Here is a 17,010-nt window from a genome sequence, read left to right on the forward strand (position 1 = left end):
AACAGCAATTTTATTTAACATTCACTATTAATGCATAGACACGATTTCTTTTAAACCGATTTCGTCTAGGCACACTGCACTTTTTAGTGGCATTCCCAAGACAATCTGGGTGGGTCAAAACTTACTCCCTGCCCTTGTGATAATATGGCAACTCAGAGCACACTGCACTTTATGTTATTTTGCCCCCTTTATAAAGAACCAAGGGGAAAATTTTAGCTCCACTCCTAAGGAATATCCAGCCTTGTATCTACATGATGGCTTTTATTATTTGTAATCATTGGCTACTTCTGTTATCTGTATTGCGGTCTCCAATTATATAAAAGTTGCAATGTCTATTAGAAAGCGGTACAAGCAATAGCAAATAAATAGGAAGGTTGACTTTTTTCACTATGCAATTTTAATCTCAATTAAATTTTATAATTGATTATATTTTTACCTTAATAGGCTTATCTATGTGATTTTGCAATAATGATATGAAAATTTTAACTTGTAAAGTCTATTTGCCATACTTTTATGGTCTTTGTACCGAATAAAGTTATCTTAACTTGACTACTGATCTCTTGAGCTCTACCTTATTTACAGGATTCAATGGAACAAAATCCAAAACATACCTTGGAAGAACTTGTATCTGATGGCTACAATTGATGTTTCATTATATACCTCCATTAGACACAAATATGGAATAAAAGCAGTTCAATACTTCCTACTTGACAGACCAATTAACCATCTTGAACATTCAAATTTACTGATTGAGATGTTACAATTCTGTTATAAAACAATGTTAATGTTCAATGGCAGCTTCTATTTACAACAACAACGCACAGCAATGGGGAACTCATTTGCTTCAACTTATGTGAACCTTCTCATGGGCTATTGGGAACAATTCAGCAAGACTGGAAAATAAAACTATGGCCACGTTTTATTGATTAGCTCTATTATACGGGATGGGGAGAGTAAAGAACAGGAGTTATTTATTCCGTCCCTAAATGAAAATGATCTGAATCTAGCCTTCACTTACACCATAAGCTCTAAACAAATCATTTTTTTTTACATTGAGGTATTCATAAGAGATATGCATATTTGCACAAAGATACATATTAAAAAAACATCATGTAACAGCATTCTCCATGGAAATAGTGCACATCCAAAGAAATTGAGATGGTGTATCCCCTATGAAGAAATACTAAGGGCCAGCAGGAATTGTTTAGAGGATAAGGATTTTAAAATCGAGATGAAAGAAATGAAAAACAGATTCCTCGCAAGGGGATACCTACTGGCGGTAATACAAGAAGCCATGGAAAGAGCATAATTGAAATCAAGAAATGAGCAATTGGCACTGAAGAAAATCCCTGTAGAGAGGGGGAAAAGACGAACTCCGCCTCATTATGGATTATAATAACTAACACAAAAAAAAAAAGAAATTGGAAGATATTGCAATCTGATAAAACAGTCAAAATTCTGATGGATCATCCGAACATCACTTACAGAGAGTCCGCCTCACTGGGAGACATCATTCTAACTAAAAGCTATTACTCCACTGGAACAAGGAGAAAAAATAATTGGCTCAGTCAGGCATTTGGTAATGTGCTAAATGCAAAGCCAGTGAACATGGAATTAACAAAAAAAAAATACAGATTGCAGAATAGGAAAAGTAAAAACATTACTTTTAATATAGACTTTGTACTATACGTCTTCAAATGTCCTAGCAAAAAAAAAAATACTACATGGGAAGTACGGCCAACAAACTCAAATTAAGAATTCTGCAACATCTTCAAGCGATCAAAAATAGAGACTACTCATTCAACTGCGAAACATTTTTGGGAAGTTCATCAAGGCGAGATCAAGAACTTGCAGTATTTTGGAATTAAGTATATAAAGAAAAATGAACGGGGAGGAGATTGAGAATTACTGTTGAGGAGAATGGAATCTAGGGTTGATAATTCTAATGGGAACTGAAATACCGTTGGGACACAATCTGGACGCAGAATTACATGTACACCTGTAGACTGATCTCCAGCTGTAGTAGTTAAAACACCAAATTCATCTTGTTTCTGGGACTGCATTTGGAAATGATATGTTTTATGAATTGTTAAACATCTGTAATTGATGCACACACTTTACGGAAAGTCTTAAAAATGAGAAAATATTTATTTGAATAAGGAATAAGAAATGTAAATTAAACTTGTGTATGGAGATATAAAAGAACAAATAAGGAGTCCTGATCAAAAATACTCCCTACCATACGGAGTTTGAGGGAAATGTGTGATCGAATGCATGTGCACTTGATAAAATGATGCTGCTAATAGCTACTAAAGGACCAACACTTTAGATCAGGATCCATTGCTGCTAATTAAATAAAGCACTACTTGAGGACCTCTATCCATTTGGTATCATGTTATGAGTTATAACCTGCACAATTCAGCTGCTATCACAGTAGCACTTTATAGAGATATTCCAACTTGCACTTTAACAATAGTCTCCACTCAATCTACTTCGCTTAAATGAAACCATAGCCCCCCCTAATTTTCTTTCGCACTTGTATTGATGAATGGAGTCTTTTTATCCCAAAGTGTTAGCGCAACGGATAACAAAGTAATTACACTGTATAAAAAGCGGCCTCCTTATTTGTAGTACTTTACTGTGATAATGAACTGAAAGTAAATAGAACAAATACTCTAGGCATGAAATAAGAAAAATATGGATCTAGATACCCTGTCAACCCTCTACACAGTTTGTGGAAATGTAATAGAGCAATGCAATGAAAATTAATGTACTTTATATTAAATGTATTTTGAATGTTAAGGATTCATTTCTCGAAAAGGAAAAACCAATTTGCGGACTAGTTACGATCTAAAAAGTAAAAACCGGTGATGGGCTATGGTTATGGACACTAATAAAGAACAAGCTAGACAGCAGGACTATGGGCCTGTAGAAGGAAATTGCCGAAACGCGTAGGCTGTACCTATGTTTGTTGCACTAGGGATTAAATAATAAAGTTAAAAAATACTGGCACCAGCAGTGCAGTCTGTGATCCCTGTAAACATTGGATCAGAAGAACAATGGAATCGCGAAAAACACATTCACTTTGACCTGCCTGAACCGCAGCTGACTAACACAGTTGACCAATGGAGGTTATGGATTATTCAAAACCAGGACGCCAGCCATTTGACGGATGCTCGCGGGGAGATTGTATTTCATCCAACGGCAGGCGAGGGGTGTGATATGCACAGAAACTTACCATCAATGAGTGGCAGCCCAAGTGAGGGATTATTGTGGATAGATGGGTATGAGTAACAGGTGCCAGCATCCAATGAAACATCGGGAGAAATTTCAATTGGAGGTTTTCAATTTGATCTATAACATCGAGGATGCAGGCACGTCATCACCATGCCGGGAGAGACTGCTGCCCTCTAATTGGCCACGGAGTAGACAATTAAAAATCTGGATAATTTTAAATGAACCTGATACTGTATCAGACACTGGTTTTACCGCACTGAGAAAGGCATTAAGCTGAAACGCATCTGCGGTCAATAAAGCCAATATTAACACACTGTGAGCTCTCCAAGCGCCTTTGAAGTGGTTGTGAAACCAGGGGGTCCTACCCCCGCTTTATGAATGCACCCGTTGGGAGTTCTGCGGCCTTGGTGGGAAGTTGGCAAACTTATTCATTTTGTCCTGCCTAAACTGCCGCAGACAAACCCCGTTGACAAATGGAGTCCATGGATTATTCAAATCCAGGGACGCCAGCCAATTTACGGATGCCCACGGAGAGATTTTATTTTATCCAGTGGCAGGTCGTGGGATGTAATATACACAGAAACTTACGAACAACGAGTGGCAGCTCAAGTGAAAAATTGAGGTGTGGCAGGACGGGTATGAGTGACAGGAGCCGGCAACCAATGAAACATCGGGAGAAATTTCAATTGGACACTGAGGGCAGCCTGATGGAGGTACCAGGACTGCTCGAAACTTCAGCAGGAGAATAGTTTTCGGAGAAGATTGGCCCAAGTAGCTCCCACTTTTTTCTCCACAATGTGCTAAGCTTACCTCATTTGTAAGACCACATAAAACTCGCCCAACTTCTTCTATGGATGCTGGTTTGGAACAACCAGCATAAATCCCTTAAGCGCAAGCTGATCTTAGACTGCTTAGGTTGTGACAATGGTCACAAGAGCCCAAGGCTGGGATACATAAACAGTATCGCTGAGGCACTGGGCAGGCCGGAACTACATGGCTGCCCTCTTAAGCTGGGTATGGGTGAGTGTAATAAGGTCAAGCAATCTTTTATGAGATCCGTCTCTGCTACCAGGGAGTGAAGGGGATAGGATAAAACGACCATTAAAGATATTATCTAGCCATCAAAGTTAGTGATGGACCGGAGTCTTAACTCCGCTTGAGAGGAATGTCTGGCAATGGTTCCTTCTAACTAAGTTTCAGCTAGCATCAATTGCAGTCTCCTCTGCTTTCCAACAGGCCAGTAGGACCTGAAAACTATATTAGTTTGCCCCTGTGATAATTCCTCTTTGCAAATGTTAGAGCACTTGCTATTATTACTACCTATTCCTACATCTTATGGGTTTTGGCAATACAGACCGGCATTTTATTTTTCTCCGAGTGATGTATGACTAGACTGTTTGCTATTCCGTGGGAAGATCTTCAAAACGTGCTCTGCACTGGCTCACATTAACACATTTTTAGACTTCTTTTTAGCTTTTTATTGTAACCTGTTTTCTGATGGTTAATTACGTTATGGCTATTTACCGCTATATATGGATTTTTGCTGATTTTACAACACATCTTTTTACTGTTTTTATAAATATTATTCAATAGTTGAACAAAGATATGATCATACAAGTCTGAGGGAGCAATTTCAAAGCATGTGAATTAAGTGACAGGCTGACTTTAATAAAGTAAATATAACATGCTGGAGAAAGAGAACTAAATGCATAACAATCAGGCAAGTAAAATGTTAACATTTTCACTGCAGGATAGAGAAGAGCTGAGAGTACAAAGTAAAGGAAAATTCAAAGTTTATTAAGTTATCATCTGGATTTAAAGCTAGTTAGCTACACACCTTGTGGAGACTCCTGTGGACTGGAAGCATGTTCTTTCAAAGACTGAACCTTTGCTGGAAGATGCAGTACTTCAGTCCCCTCTGGCATATTGCAGGAAGACAACCGTGATGATCTTCTAGGGATTTGTACCTTCTCGCGTTTTGTTCGACGTTTCCTCAATTTTATCTTCCTTAAAATACTGTTTGAAGGTTTAGGTAGTTTCTCTGCATTAGCTGCAGAAGGGTCATCTAAAATAAAAACTTTGATTAACTAGGTAACCGGACATATTTATACTATTATATTATTTGTATGTTCGCATCACAAACCAAATTATTCCTACTTGTATTATTAGACACTCTTCTCATTGATTTAACAATAAAAGCCTGAGGGGCTTTAAAAGAACTGAAACCCATGTCCTGCAGTTTACTGTCAGACCCGAAGCTAGCTTAGTATTTTACCAGCAGCTATTAAATTTCCTGGATTTGTTGGTAAGCGTTCTACTTCATAAAGCAATATAATGCATATTTTGGATAAATTTTGAAATTCAAGGAGAGGGGGATCTATAAACCAAAAGGATGGAGCACCCAATAACCATAACGTTTAAAACAATTTCTCCTTTTGGATACACTCAATATTTAATAATACATACTCGTACCATCACAATATACTCCACATATACCACTCACTAATGGTTTGAGCACTTATGAACCACCACCAAATGTTCTCAGTTATTTTATTATTGACAATTAAAAAAAATATATTTCTTTAAGGACTTTCCTTCTACACAAATTTACACATTAATGCTTAATTTGGATGGGTTCGCCATGATGCTTTGACATGGAAGTTTTACCTGTGTTTTAGGCGATCTACATGTTTTTCTAGATTAGCAATTTTTGATGACAGAGTGAACTGTCTGGTTATATTTCTCCGTTTTTTAATATTGTGTTTTTATTTTTATCGTATACTTGATTGTGTTAATTTGTGTAGAAGGAAAGTCCTTCAAGAAATATATTTTTTAATTGTTGTGTTTGAATTTCTAGAAGGCTCCAGGTCCCTACTGCTGAAACCACATCCATTCTGCAAAAAGAAGTCATAACTGAGGCTTCTTGGGTATTGCCCCCTAGAATCTGGAACACACTACCCCCTGTAATCCGAATAAACTCATCAAGTGCGTCATTCAAGAAAGAAGTCAAAAGGATAGGATACTGTTGAACACATTTCTGAAGTAGAACTCAAGAACTATACTCCAATACTTATCCTTTGATCTGCACGCTTCGTATTTCTCTCAGACTATGTAATTACTTCTCAGGTAGTTTTCTGTATGGGTTCCAAGGTGTTCTCGCTTGAGGATTCAACCTTCGCAGATTCCCATCCTTATGTTAATGGTATTTTTATACATATCGCTTGAATATTCTAAAGAGCTCTGAGACCTTAAATGGTCTTCTTCACGCTATCTAAAACTTTAGAAATAAATCAATATGAAGGAATGACTGGGTGCTATATCTCACTGGTTGTGATGGAAGGCCACAGTCCCAGGGATGCATTGCCTATGTATTCACTGGTTTACACTTCATCTTCAAAATACTTTCGGGACTGTGTCTGACTGTAAAACACGGACCTAAATAGTGCAATGTTTTGCTTAAAGAACATCAATACAACGATGGGCTACTGATATAATCACACAATTTTTTCTTCAACTTCTCTGCTTACCAACACACATATCTTGCATTGGCAAAAGTGAGACGGATTTGTTACTTACAATCCTAGTTCTACAACGTGGTTCTGTCATTTAATTCTTAAATAGAGGGATATCTCTCCACTTATGTACATAGTGCCAGTTGCAAAAACAGTTGATGGACAGAATGCAGAATAATGTCATACATTCACCCCACTACAAAGATCTGGGCCTAAATCCATAGTTTTTTTGCTCACCATGCCATTTCAGTTTAAACCCAGCCATATGCAAATCATTCTTGACCCTGTGCCTCATGGGAACAGTCAAGCCCGAACCGCCAAGCCAGGTTCTCCCTGGACTGGAAACATGCATCCTAGGACCAGTTTCGGGGTTTCACCCCTCTTCAGCCAGGATAGCATGACTCCAGTGGCATGAAGAGCACAGGACCCAAGGTACCCATTTCTTTTGCATTTGTCGCCCTAAGTGGGAAGGCTATGCCCAGACGTGGGTCCGGTGCTTACTACACCACTGGATTCAAGCTAGCCTGTCTGAAGAAGGGTGATACCCTGAAACCGGTCCCAGGATGCTTGTTTCCGGTCCAGGAAGGACCTGGCTTGACAGTTCGGGCTGAACTGCTCCCACAAGGAACAGGGTCAAGACTGATTTGCATATGGCTGGGTCCAAACTTGGGTGGTGTGGTGAGCAAAAGAATGATGGATTAAACCCATATCTTTGTGACTGGGGGTGAATGTTTGCATTGTCAAGCATTCTGTCCATCGATTGTTTCTTTTGCATAGTGCCAGTTCACATTTAAATAGGGAAATTTCATATTTTTTTAAAACTAATTTTAAAGAGAATGCATGCCTAGATGAAGGTATCCTGACAGCAGAAAAACCTCACACAAACATTCCAGACAATCCTTTATGACTGAAGAACCAAGAAAGGAACATTTTAAACGGATGATTGAAAAAAGCCATGAACCAACCCCAAGCAGTGCTGCCATGCACATTTTGTGAGACGCAGCAAATACAGGAAAACCTATTGTTGACATTTCAAGTGGGCCAAAACACCTTCAATGATTAAAGTGCAGAGTGCTTTCCAACTCAGAATATATTATCTAGTTGGAATGTGCCGTTCTCCATGCTAGAGAAAACCAGGAGGCAGTTCACTAACGTGAGCATCAGAGGTTTGCAGTGGAAGACCTCCTCTGTCTAGGCAGAAGATCCTGCATTTTTGTATATAACCGCTGCGTTTACTCCAACACTTACAGACTCCTGAGCACCAATACTGCTGCTGAGTATTGGGATATGTTATGATAATACTGACTGAGGACATTCTGAGTTTTCTACAGAGAGCAGCAAGAAGAGAGGGAAGGCAAATGTATTTCACTGGTCAAGAAGTCCTAAGAGAAATCCATTTCTGAAACCTAGACAATGCTTCATCAATTTGCTTTTACTGCAGATGTGAACAGATCCTTCTCCCAAATCACCCATTAGTGAAAAACGTTGGTCTAATGGTGCAACTTAGTCCTAAACCACCAGTACACATGATGGTGTCAGTGACAAGTTGTGTCTATGTAGTTCTTGCCAAGTGCATGATCCTTCCATGTCAAACATTTTGATCTTGCTCTCATGTCAGCTGTATATCATGGTTATATTTGTAATTTCTTCCACATTATTGGAAGGAAGGCATTACAGTTTACTTCCAACAAATTTATTTAATGTGTCGTCTCTGCCACAAATCTGGATATTTGCACTGTGGTTGGTCAAGGTGAAACCCAAAGCACAGATGTAGGCGTGAGTGTAACTCCCCACATCATTTGTGAATATCAAGTTTGTGACTCCTCAGATTGTCTCATCTGGATAATTGGATCCAAAAGGATCCAGTACTAAAGTACACACTACCATACCCCACCCAAAAACTACTTGACAACACTTATATGACTCCTGTGTGAAGAATGAAGAAAATGCATGACACCCTTGTGACTGCCTGTTACAACAGTCTTTTCTGGGAATGCAGAAAAAAGTAACCTCAGAAGCAAGTGCCTTTTCTTTTTTTAAGTCACAATTGTAAATGTATTCATTAGATTCCCACATTAACCAGTAGATAGACAAGGATCAGATAAGCCAGGTAGTCAAAAAAATCTTTTCGATGGAGGAAATGAACTTGAAGGACAAAGTCCCCTCCCAAAAGGAGACTTTGCTTTTTCCAAGGGAAAAAATATTTGTATATATTTAAGAAAAGTGCTCCAGGATCCTGCACAACGGCAGGGCTATTCCCTGCTTCAAAATATCAGATCTCTTGAACAAGATGGACTTTTACAGGCAAGTAATTTATTATTCGCTAGCATTGAACGCGTTATAGATTCGTAAACTATTTAAACAGAAAATCTGTCAAAGACATGAGAAGTGGGCACAGACGCTGAGCTTCATCTCAAAACCTTTGGCAAGACAGCCTGGTCAAGCTGGGTGCCCACTGTACAGTCTGCATCCAAACATTTGTGCTTTCAGAAGAGGTGTACTTACATCTACACAGCTACCTTGCAGTCTTGCCAACAGCATGCTTGTCATGAACACAGCAGTCAAATCACCTCCTAGTTATGTCTCACCGACCAAAAGGCTTTCAGCTATTGGGTAGGCAAAAGCTTCTAGTGTAACAAACTAAAAACGTACAATGGCCTTAGACTGCCTACTGCTTCTGTTGGTTATGGGTTTATTGTCACTTTTATTATCTTAATTCTTATTTGCTGACTTGCCTTTCTGGTCTAGTGTTTGCCCCGCCCTAGGTCAAAGCCTCTATACCAGCTTTCTGAATGGCTGTTTTCAAACTGTCCACTGCTGACATTTAGGGAACTAAATTTTTCTTGTTCATCAAGCAGTGCATGTGTTTCATTGTTCTTGCTTGTAGTAGTTTGACTGACCTTTGCTCCTTTTTCTCCTTACATATTCCAAATAATCTAACACATTGTTAATTTTCTGCTCCTCAGCTATGTCCACCCAGTCGAAGGAGTGAGCGCATTTAAAGTGAAGTATTTTGAAAGTATGATAAATTAACTGCTCGAAAGACAAAACCATATACTTTAAGGATGAAAATAGTTTGGTTGAGGAAAGTCTATCAAAATGTCAACTTCTGTCTTCTTTAACCACCTATAACTTAGCCCATTATGAGATGTTCTTGCTGAACTTCAAGGATAAATCTACACTGCTGATGCACTAAGTGGATTAAAAAAAATTAAATATTCCACAAGCGGACTTTTCACTCTCAGTGATTGCCTATTGTCTTTAATTAAAATACAAGCCGTTTTCTTTCCTGAGGAACTTATGTAACCTCATAGTTCAACATTCAATGATGCGGTAAGAATAAAACCTGCAATAGATTCACATAAGTTTCCTATGTATAAAATCATTTGGGGGGTAATTAAATATTCTTCTCCAGTATATGGAAAAATGGTTCACTATTTATTCTCTTCATTCGATTTTAATCAGCCAAAGCTTGTTTTGCAATATATACAATAATTTCTTCAAGGCCATCAAACAAATATAATACGTCTCATGTCATATTATAAATTCACTAAAAATAGAAAATAAATACTTTTTATCATACATAATGTTAGGAGTCCCCCGACACAAAATAAATCTATATTATTTGTATCACAGGAATTGTACAAAATACTTTCTTCTGTAACTCTATACTTCATTTCAGAAACATTCCCCAAATACTGGTCACAAAATATTACTAATCATTTGATTAGTCACATAAAGGTAATAATTACTTACAGTATCAGTCAATCAAAAAGCTTTCCACATGATACTGTTCTTATGGTGTATATGTGATACTCCTTTAAAGGGAGAACTAAACAAAATACATTTCATTCATCTAACCACTTATGCTTTGACAATAGGGAGTGCGCGGTCAGCCTATCTATAGTATGTTCCGGGCAGAGAGCTGCGTTCCACCGAAGGAGGACTAGTAGCCGTTCCCCTAATAAAGAAGGCCAGTTGGGGAGGAAAAAGTTTCTCCTATGGTGCGGCGAAAGCCTGGAACAGCCTGCCAGTACATCTTAGGAAGGCCTCAGAGCTCCTTTCCTTCAGAAAGGGGCTGAAGACTTGGTTATTTGCGGTTTAGGCACCCCGCTTACAGAGAGTCAGTGTGTAGCGCCAGGACACCCATGGGTCGTAGTGCGATTTATAAGCTTCGCTAACATAACATAACAGTAATGGCTGTATTCCTCATATTTTCAATAAAAGTAATTATCTTTCTAGAGTGCTTTCTGGGGGTGGTAACAGATTTGCAGCTAAGGAACATTGAAGCTTTTTGGATTTACCCCATAGCAGACCTGCCAAGTCACAGTATGCCACCGTGTGACACACGATATCAGCTCCCATCACTTAGTCACCCATTGAGGGGCAGATACAACACGGTGGCAGAGAAAATAAGCTGAAAACCACCGTAAACCAGTACCTCTTGGGTACTTCTCAGCACAAGCCCCAGCCTCTTCCTATGCCCCACCTTTCCTCACACAGATTTTTCTTTAAGTTGGCAGGTCAGCCTTACGAGCAGTTTAAAATTGATTCAATACAGATAAAGACTTAAAAATGTGAATGACTGAATAGCAGAAATAAGTATACTTATTTCATGATGAAACATTGATTTACCATAGACTATAATGGTGGATTTGATAGAATATATACAAGTTATAGGAAACAGGAATGTAACAACATGAGTAATTAGGTGGAGAACTAAAGTTAGTTAAATTAGTGCCTACTTTGTTTAGTGCACCTATTGTCAAATTAACAAGATAAAGGAGTTTGGTGTTAATATGATGATAGCCATACTTATATGGAAAGTGGTTGTATTGTGGTGTTGTGAGGCTATTGAGAGATTCTGTTATTTAGACTAAGTATATTGTAAAAGATAAAGAACAACAACCAAGACTCAGCTACTATCCAGACACTATTGACATGTTACCGGGGATGTAATTATAGTAAAAATAACTGCGCTCTTTCCCCACATCTGTGATACACATACATTTAACTATATCGGGTAGTTAGGTTTTATACAACTCAACACGCAGGATTCGAACCTGGCAATAACATTCAACACATGTGGAGAGATACAGCAGATATATTTGAATAGTACAGGACAGTGAAATATCTTTTACTGAGACGAGGTTAGCAGAGCAGGTTTGAATTAATTGCTTAGTGTTGGAAATAAGTTCAGGACAGATAAAACACTGAGTTGCAGGTTCAATTCTGAATATTACATCTAGAACAATACAAGTATTATGGTAGACTTTTAAGTTGGCGGAGGCCATGATGGAAAGTTTCTCTAGACAAGAAATAGTTTTATTATTTATATTAAATACATAGCATCTGCACATATATGTGGCAAGAAAAGTCTTATTCAGGACTAAATAAATGTGTAATCTTACCTGCAGAGGCTGCAGTTAATGGATGGCAGCCGTGTTTGAATAAGAACTACAGAACTGACTGCATAAAATTCCATGAAGTCTACACCACAGAGACTATTCCATACAGATGACCATGTGATCTCCATGTAATGGCGGTAACATTAGAACACCAACTGAAATGTGGCAGCCAGTTTGGGATGCATTGGATGGTTAGAAAAATGTTAGTGAGCAAGGGACAGTAATGCCAGAATACTTTAAGGAGAGGCTTCCGTAAATCAGTAAGATAGAAAATGATTTTAAGCAATTATCAGATCCGTGTTTACAGTAGTGTTTTCTAAACTTCAGTGATTTTGTTTTCTAAGAATTCTGGACACTACTGAGGAGCCTACATTTGGCATTGAGAGCTAGAAGACAGTTTGAATATGTGTAATGTAACGGATAAGGTAATTACCTTCTACTTTAAGTGTTCATATACTGCTAAAGAAGAAGTTAATGAACTCATGAATTCAGTAATATACGCAGTGACAAACAAGATGGAGGATCGGCAGGACATTGGTAGTATGTCTATTGGAACAAAGTATACCAACTAAGGGTATACTTATTATCCCAGTGATTTATACTATATAAAGGCTGCCACAAGCTCTCCAGCAAGTACTATAGAAAGGATACTGCTTTCATTAAAATTATGAGAAATACAGCCATTACTATGGTGAGTATACCATAGAGTGGCTTACCGCTCTCTCTCTACAAGGTGGTCACTACATTAAAACGCTTCTGTATAAAAGTAAAGATGGCCGCCCGGAAGAATAGGAGCTTAAAGATGGAGCTACCGAGGCTGAGATCCCTCTAATGAGCTTAAATCTCTTATTGCCCCGAATCGCAAACTTACTTTCTCCCTCCGCACCACTCCCCATCTGACTTGCCTCCAGACATCAACTTTCCTTGCCAACCGACATCTGTTGAGTGCAAGCAGGCTATCTGCTTCACCAGGGCCCAGAGCCCCCCGGAAGTCTACTTGCTGCTGAACTGCTCCATCCTTCTTTCTTTCTTTCTTTTCTACATGACCGGCTGGCCATGGCGGAGCCGCAGAGCCCCCACGAGGCTGTTCGGATAGCTCGCCCTCCTCCCCCCAGGTCCCATTTCGCCGATGGGAGTGTCCCCTACTGCAGGAGCTCGCCGCTCTATCCCCAGACCGGAGCCATTGCAGCCACAAGAGACTCCAGTTTCAAGAGCAAGGGACTGCAGAAAGTGATTAACCCAGAGGGCCTCTCTCACCCCCTTGAACTGACAACAACAAAGGGTAATGTTTGGAGCATACAAAGATCACTCAAGCAACAATAACAAATAAAATAAAAAAAATAAACAAGTCGATTCACCTCCAGAGGGTCGCCTACAAACAGGCAGCCATCCTTATTTTAGCCTGGGCCATTTTCCTCCTGCCTTAGGGTACAAGAGCCCGAGCCTACAACAGTAAAAAGAAATCGAGAACTTCCTGTCTGTGCTTACAAAAGCCTGCAATACTTTCATCGGCAGCAACCTGCAAAACAGCAGCCTTCTTGTAACGTCCCTGTCATACTTAGACCAGCTAGATTTTCTGGGCAGCCCCCTTCTTCTTCTTCTCTAATTACCTCTAAAACACTTTCTCTCCCACTCTGGCCTGCTCTGTTCCTTTACTTACCCCTCTGAAATACTTATTCCCAGCTACTCCTCAAAATGAGTGCGAACTGGTCCCTCCACCAAGAACAAGGAAATTCACATAATGGCTGGACCACATATGGAACCCGCAGGAAACAACGCGTATTCTAATCAATACCCTCCCAAGCTATCTAAAAATTCCCCAAAAACCTCAAAACCTCAAAACAACCTCCTCAGAAAAAAAAACCCAACACTGTTCTTGGACCCCTCCTTTAATGCAAAGAAAGGTGTAATAATCAATGACCTTATATTTTTCACAAGAAAAATGGCCAAATAGCGAACTGCCTTCTCCAAACTACTTACAATCCATGGCAAGAAAAATATTCCCTACGGAACCAGGATTACGACGACACCCACACAAAACCTTAGAGCCACCCTGAATATAACTTCCTACAAAAATGGCAATGTTCTTATTCAAGCAGCCAATGATGACCTAGAACTATTCGACAAATACTTTCCCACACTAATAACCCACACCAACACTCCACAAAGTGTCCTCCAGGACCAAACTACTCCCTCTATCTCTATCTCTCCCGAATCTCAGCGACCTACACCCTTACCTAAAACCTTTGAAGGAAGCAATAACAACTCACCTCCCTTAGAACTCACTCCACTGACACCCTTACCCAGAACCATCACTAAAAGGAACAACAACGCTCCTCCCCCAATATCCAATCTCCGACCCTCATCATTTCCACATTCCGCCACCACCCCTATCCCCACAACTCTCTTCCCCCAACCCTTCCCCGACCTGCGGAGAAATTGACCACGACAAGGCAACTTTAGCGAATTGTAAAAAAGCCCCCAACCCACGCATACCCCACTCATTCTCGACTACCTTACTCCCAGCCACTCAAACCTACCACACTACCATCACAACCATTGAACCCCCTAGCAATACTATCCCCAGCCCCCTCTGCGCGCCGCTCCTGACTCCCCCCTCTTACTAATCTCAACTAGACACTCAAAACCCACACTAACCTTACATCCCGGAACCTACAAAAAGTTATCATAGAAATCAGAAACATCTTACAACTCGCAGAAAATTCTCTCTCTAAAATCAACCATCTTCAAAAATCTCAAGCTGCAGCCAACAACGTGATAAACACTATCCCACTGCCTCATCAACAATTACGTACACGTAAACACCCCAACTACTTATCGGACTTGGAAATCCAAACCTTACTACTATTCTACGAAACTCCTACTTGTTCCCTCACCAATAAGAAAGAATTCTCTATTCTGCCAGTTCCCATCAACCCAAACTGAACATCCCAACCGAATCACAGAACCATAAACCTGAATAACCTTCAAACAATAACCTCAACCTCTGAAAATCACGAGCCTTCATTAGAGAATGCCTCAAAACAGATCTCCTGCCTCCTATTAAACTGCTGCTCAGCCCTAAAACACGCCTCAGACATTGCCGACCTCATTCTGAACCTGAAAATAGACATAACTATCCTCACGGAAACTTGCCTCACAGACTCATCCTCCCCCATGCCTAGACCTTCTAGTCCCCCCCCCAAACTACACCATAAGACTTGACATACCTCACAACAAGGGTGGCTGCATCGCCTGCATACAACGATCCGACATCACTATCTCGAAGTTTCACTCTGAACCCCTAGATTTGTGTGAATATCTCGGGATCTCCTTAAAATCCTCAGATAACCACTCCTACAAACTAAACACTCTACCATCCCCCAGGTAAGAACGCTGTATTCACAGACCAACTTATGGAAATCATCTTAACTAACTCGACCTCTTGTTCTAATGACTTATTCCTTGGTGACTTCAATCTCCATTGGGAAGACTCCCTAGACAAGCAGGTCAACACTATCAAAATCTTCCTAGCAGATCATTCCCTGATCCAAGCCGTCTCAAAGTTCACCCACTCCAAAGGTGCTACACTTGACTGGATCATCTCTAAAGAAAAAAATATTAAATCTAGCTCTATCACCCCTTGTGATTGGTTAGACCATCACATTATTACCTTCCAAATTCCCTCCACGAGAAAGAAAACTTACTCGCAGCAACTCAAGCCTAGACACTGGATAAGAGACACGAAAAACATCAACTGGAATAATCTAGCTTCCCACTGTGAGAAAGTACTCACCCCTCCCAATAACATGTCAGACGCCAATGACCTCACTGCTCACTACAACTCCACGATGACCAAAGTCTTCGACCAAGTAGCCACACAGAAAATCAAAAGAATACTGGACAAAGACAAAAACCCATGGTTCAACGGAGCCCTGAATGAATCGAGACGTAAACTAAGCTTAACTGAACGGAAATGGAGACAACATCCCTCCCCCCTCAAACTCAAACTACTAAGAAAATCCAGAAACTCTTGTATCAAAAGTATTCTACACTAGACAATGCCAAAAATAGACCATAGAAAACTCGTCGAAATGCTAAAACAACAATCTAACAAATTGGCCAAAACAGCAATCTTGACTTCGAAATCGCAGCTAAGTAATGAAGAATTTTCTTCATTCTTCACAGCTAAAACCAACTCCCCCCAACTCGAGCTCAGGTCGGCAGCAATTAACTCAGCTACCCTAAAGAACACACAAGTTGAAAATCCTAAATAATTTGATCTACCTTTGCCTAAAAATAACTCATTGGTCTACTTTCAAACTTTACGATCTCAGTGATATCACTAATACCTTAGCAACTATCAAACCCGATAACCAGTTCAATGACCCTTTCCCCTCAAACTGCTTACCGCACATCTACCATATCATCTCCCCTCTCTGGACCAAAATCATCAATGCCTCGCTAGCGCAAGATCACTTCCCAGATTGCCTAAAAATTGGTCAAGTCACCCCTATTCTAAAAAAAACCAAAATGACAGAAAACCCCTCTGACCCGAATGACATCCAACCTATAACCATCATCCCCATGCTAGCCAAGGTCCTCGAATAATGTGTTCAGCAACAACTGAACCAACACAGCACAGATTTCAAACTACTGATTGACTGCCAATCAGGTTTCAGAACCGGGCTCGACCTCTCATCAGCCTTTGACACTGTCAATCACGACAAAATTCAAAGAAGACTGGAAAACAGGATGAGTTTATCTGGCACAGTCCTTTCAATGGTTCAAATCCTTTTTGGAAAACAGAACGCAATCATTCACGGTGAATAAAAATCTTTCTCCCTCTTCAC

At 39.9% G+C, this 17,010-nt stretch overlaps 1 protein-coding gene across 3 annotated transcripts in view; it reads right to left on the reverse strand.

Annotated features, from left to right (window-relative positions):
• Nucleotides 1-17,010, reverse strand: part of PHF20 (PHD finger protein 20) — a 1,063,788-nt gene that overhangs the window by 627,642 nt on the left and 419,136 nt on the right. For all 3 annotated transcript variants that reach the window (XM_085619024.1, XM_085619022.1, XM_085619023.1), the window contains one exon: nt 5,075-5,302. In XM_085619024.1, coding sequence (XP_085475150.1) covers nt 5,075-5,302 — 228 coding nt within the window. The remainder of the gene's footprint in view (nt 1-5,074; nt 5,303-17,010) is intronic.

The sequence above is a fragment of the Triturus cristatus genome, chromosome 7 (assembly GCF_964204655.1).
Source record: "Triturus cristatus chromosome 7, aTriCri1.1, whole genome shotgun sequence".
Taxonomy (NCBI): domain Eukaryota; kingdom Metazoa; phylum Chordata; class Amphibia; order Caudata; family Salamandridae; genus Triturus; species Triturus cristatus.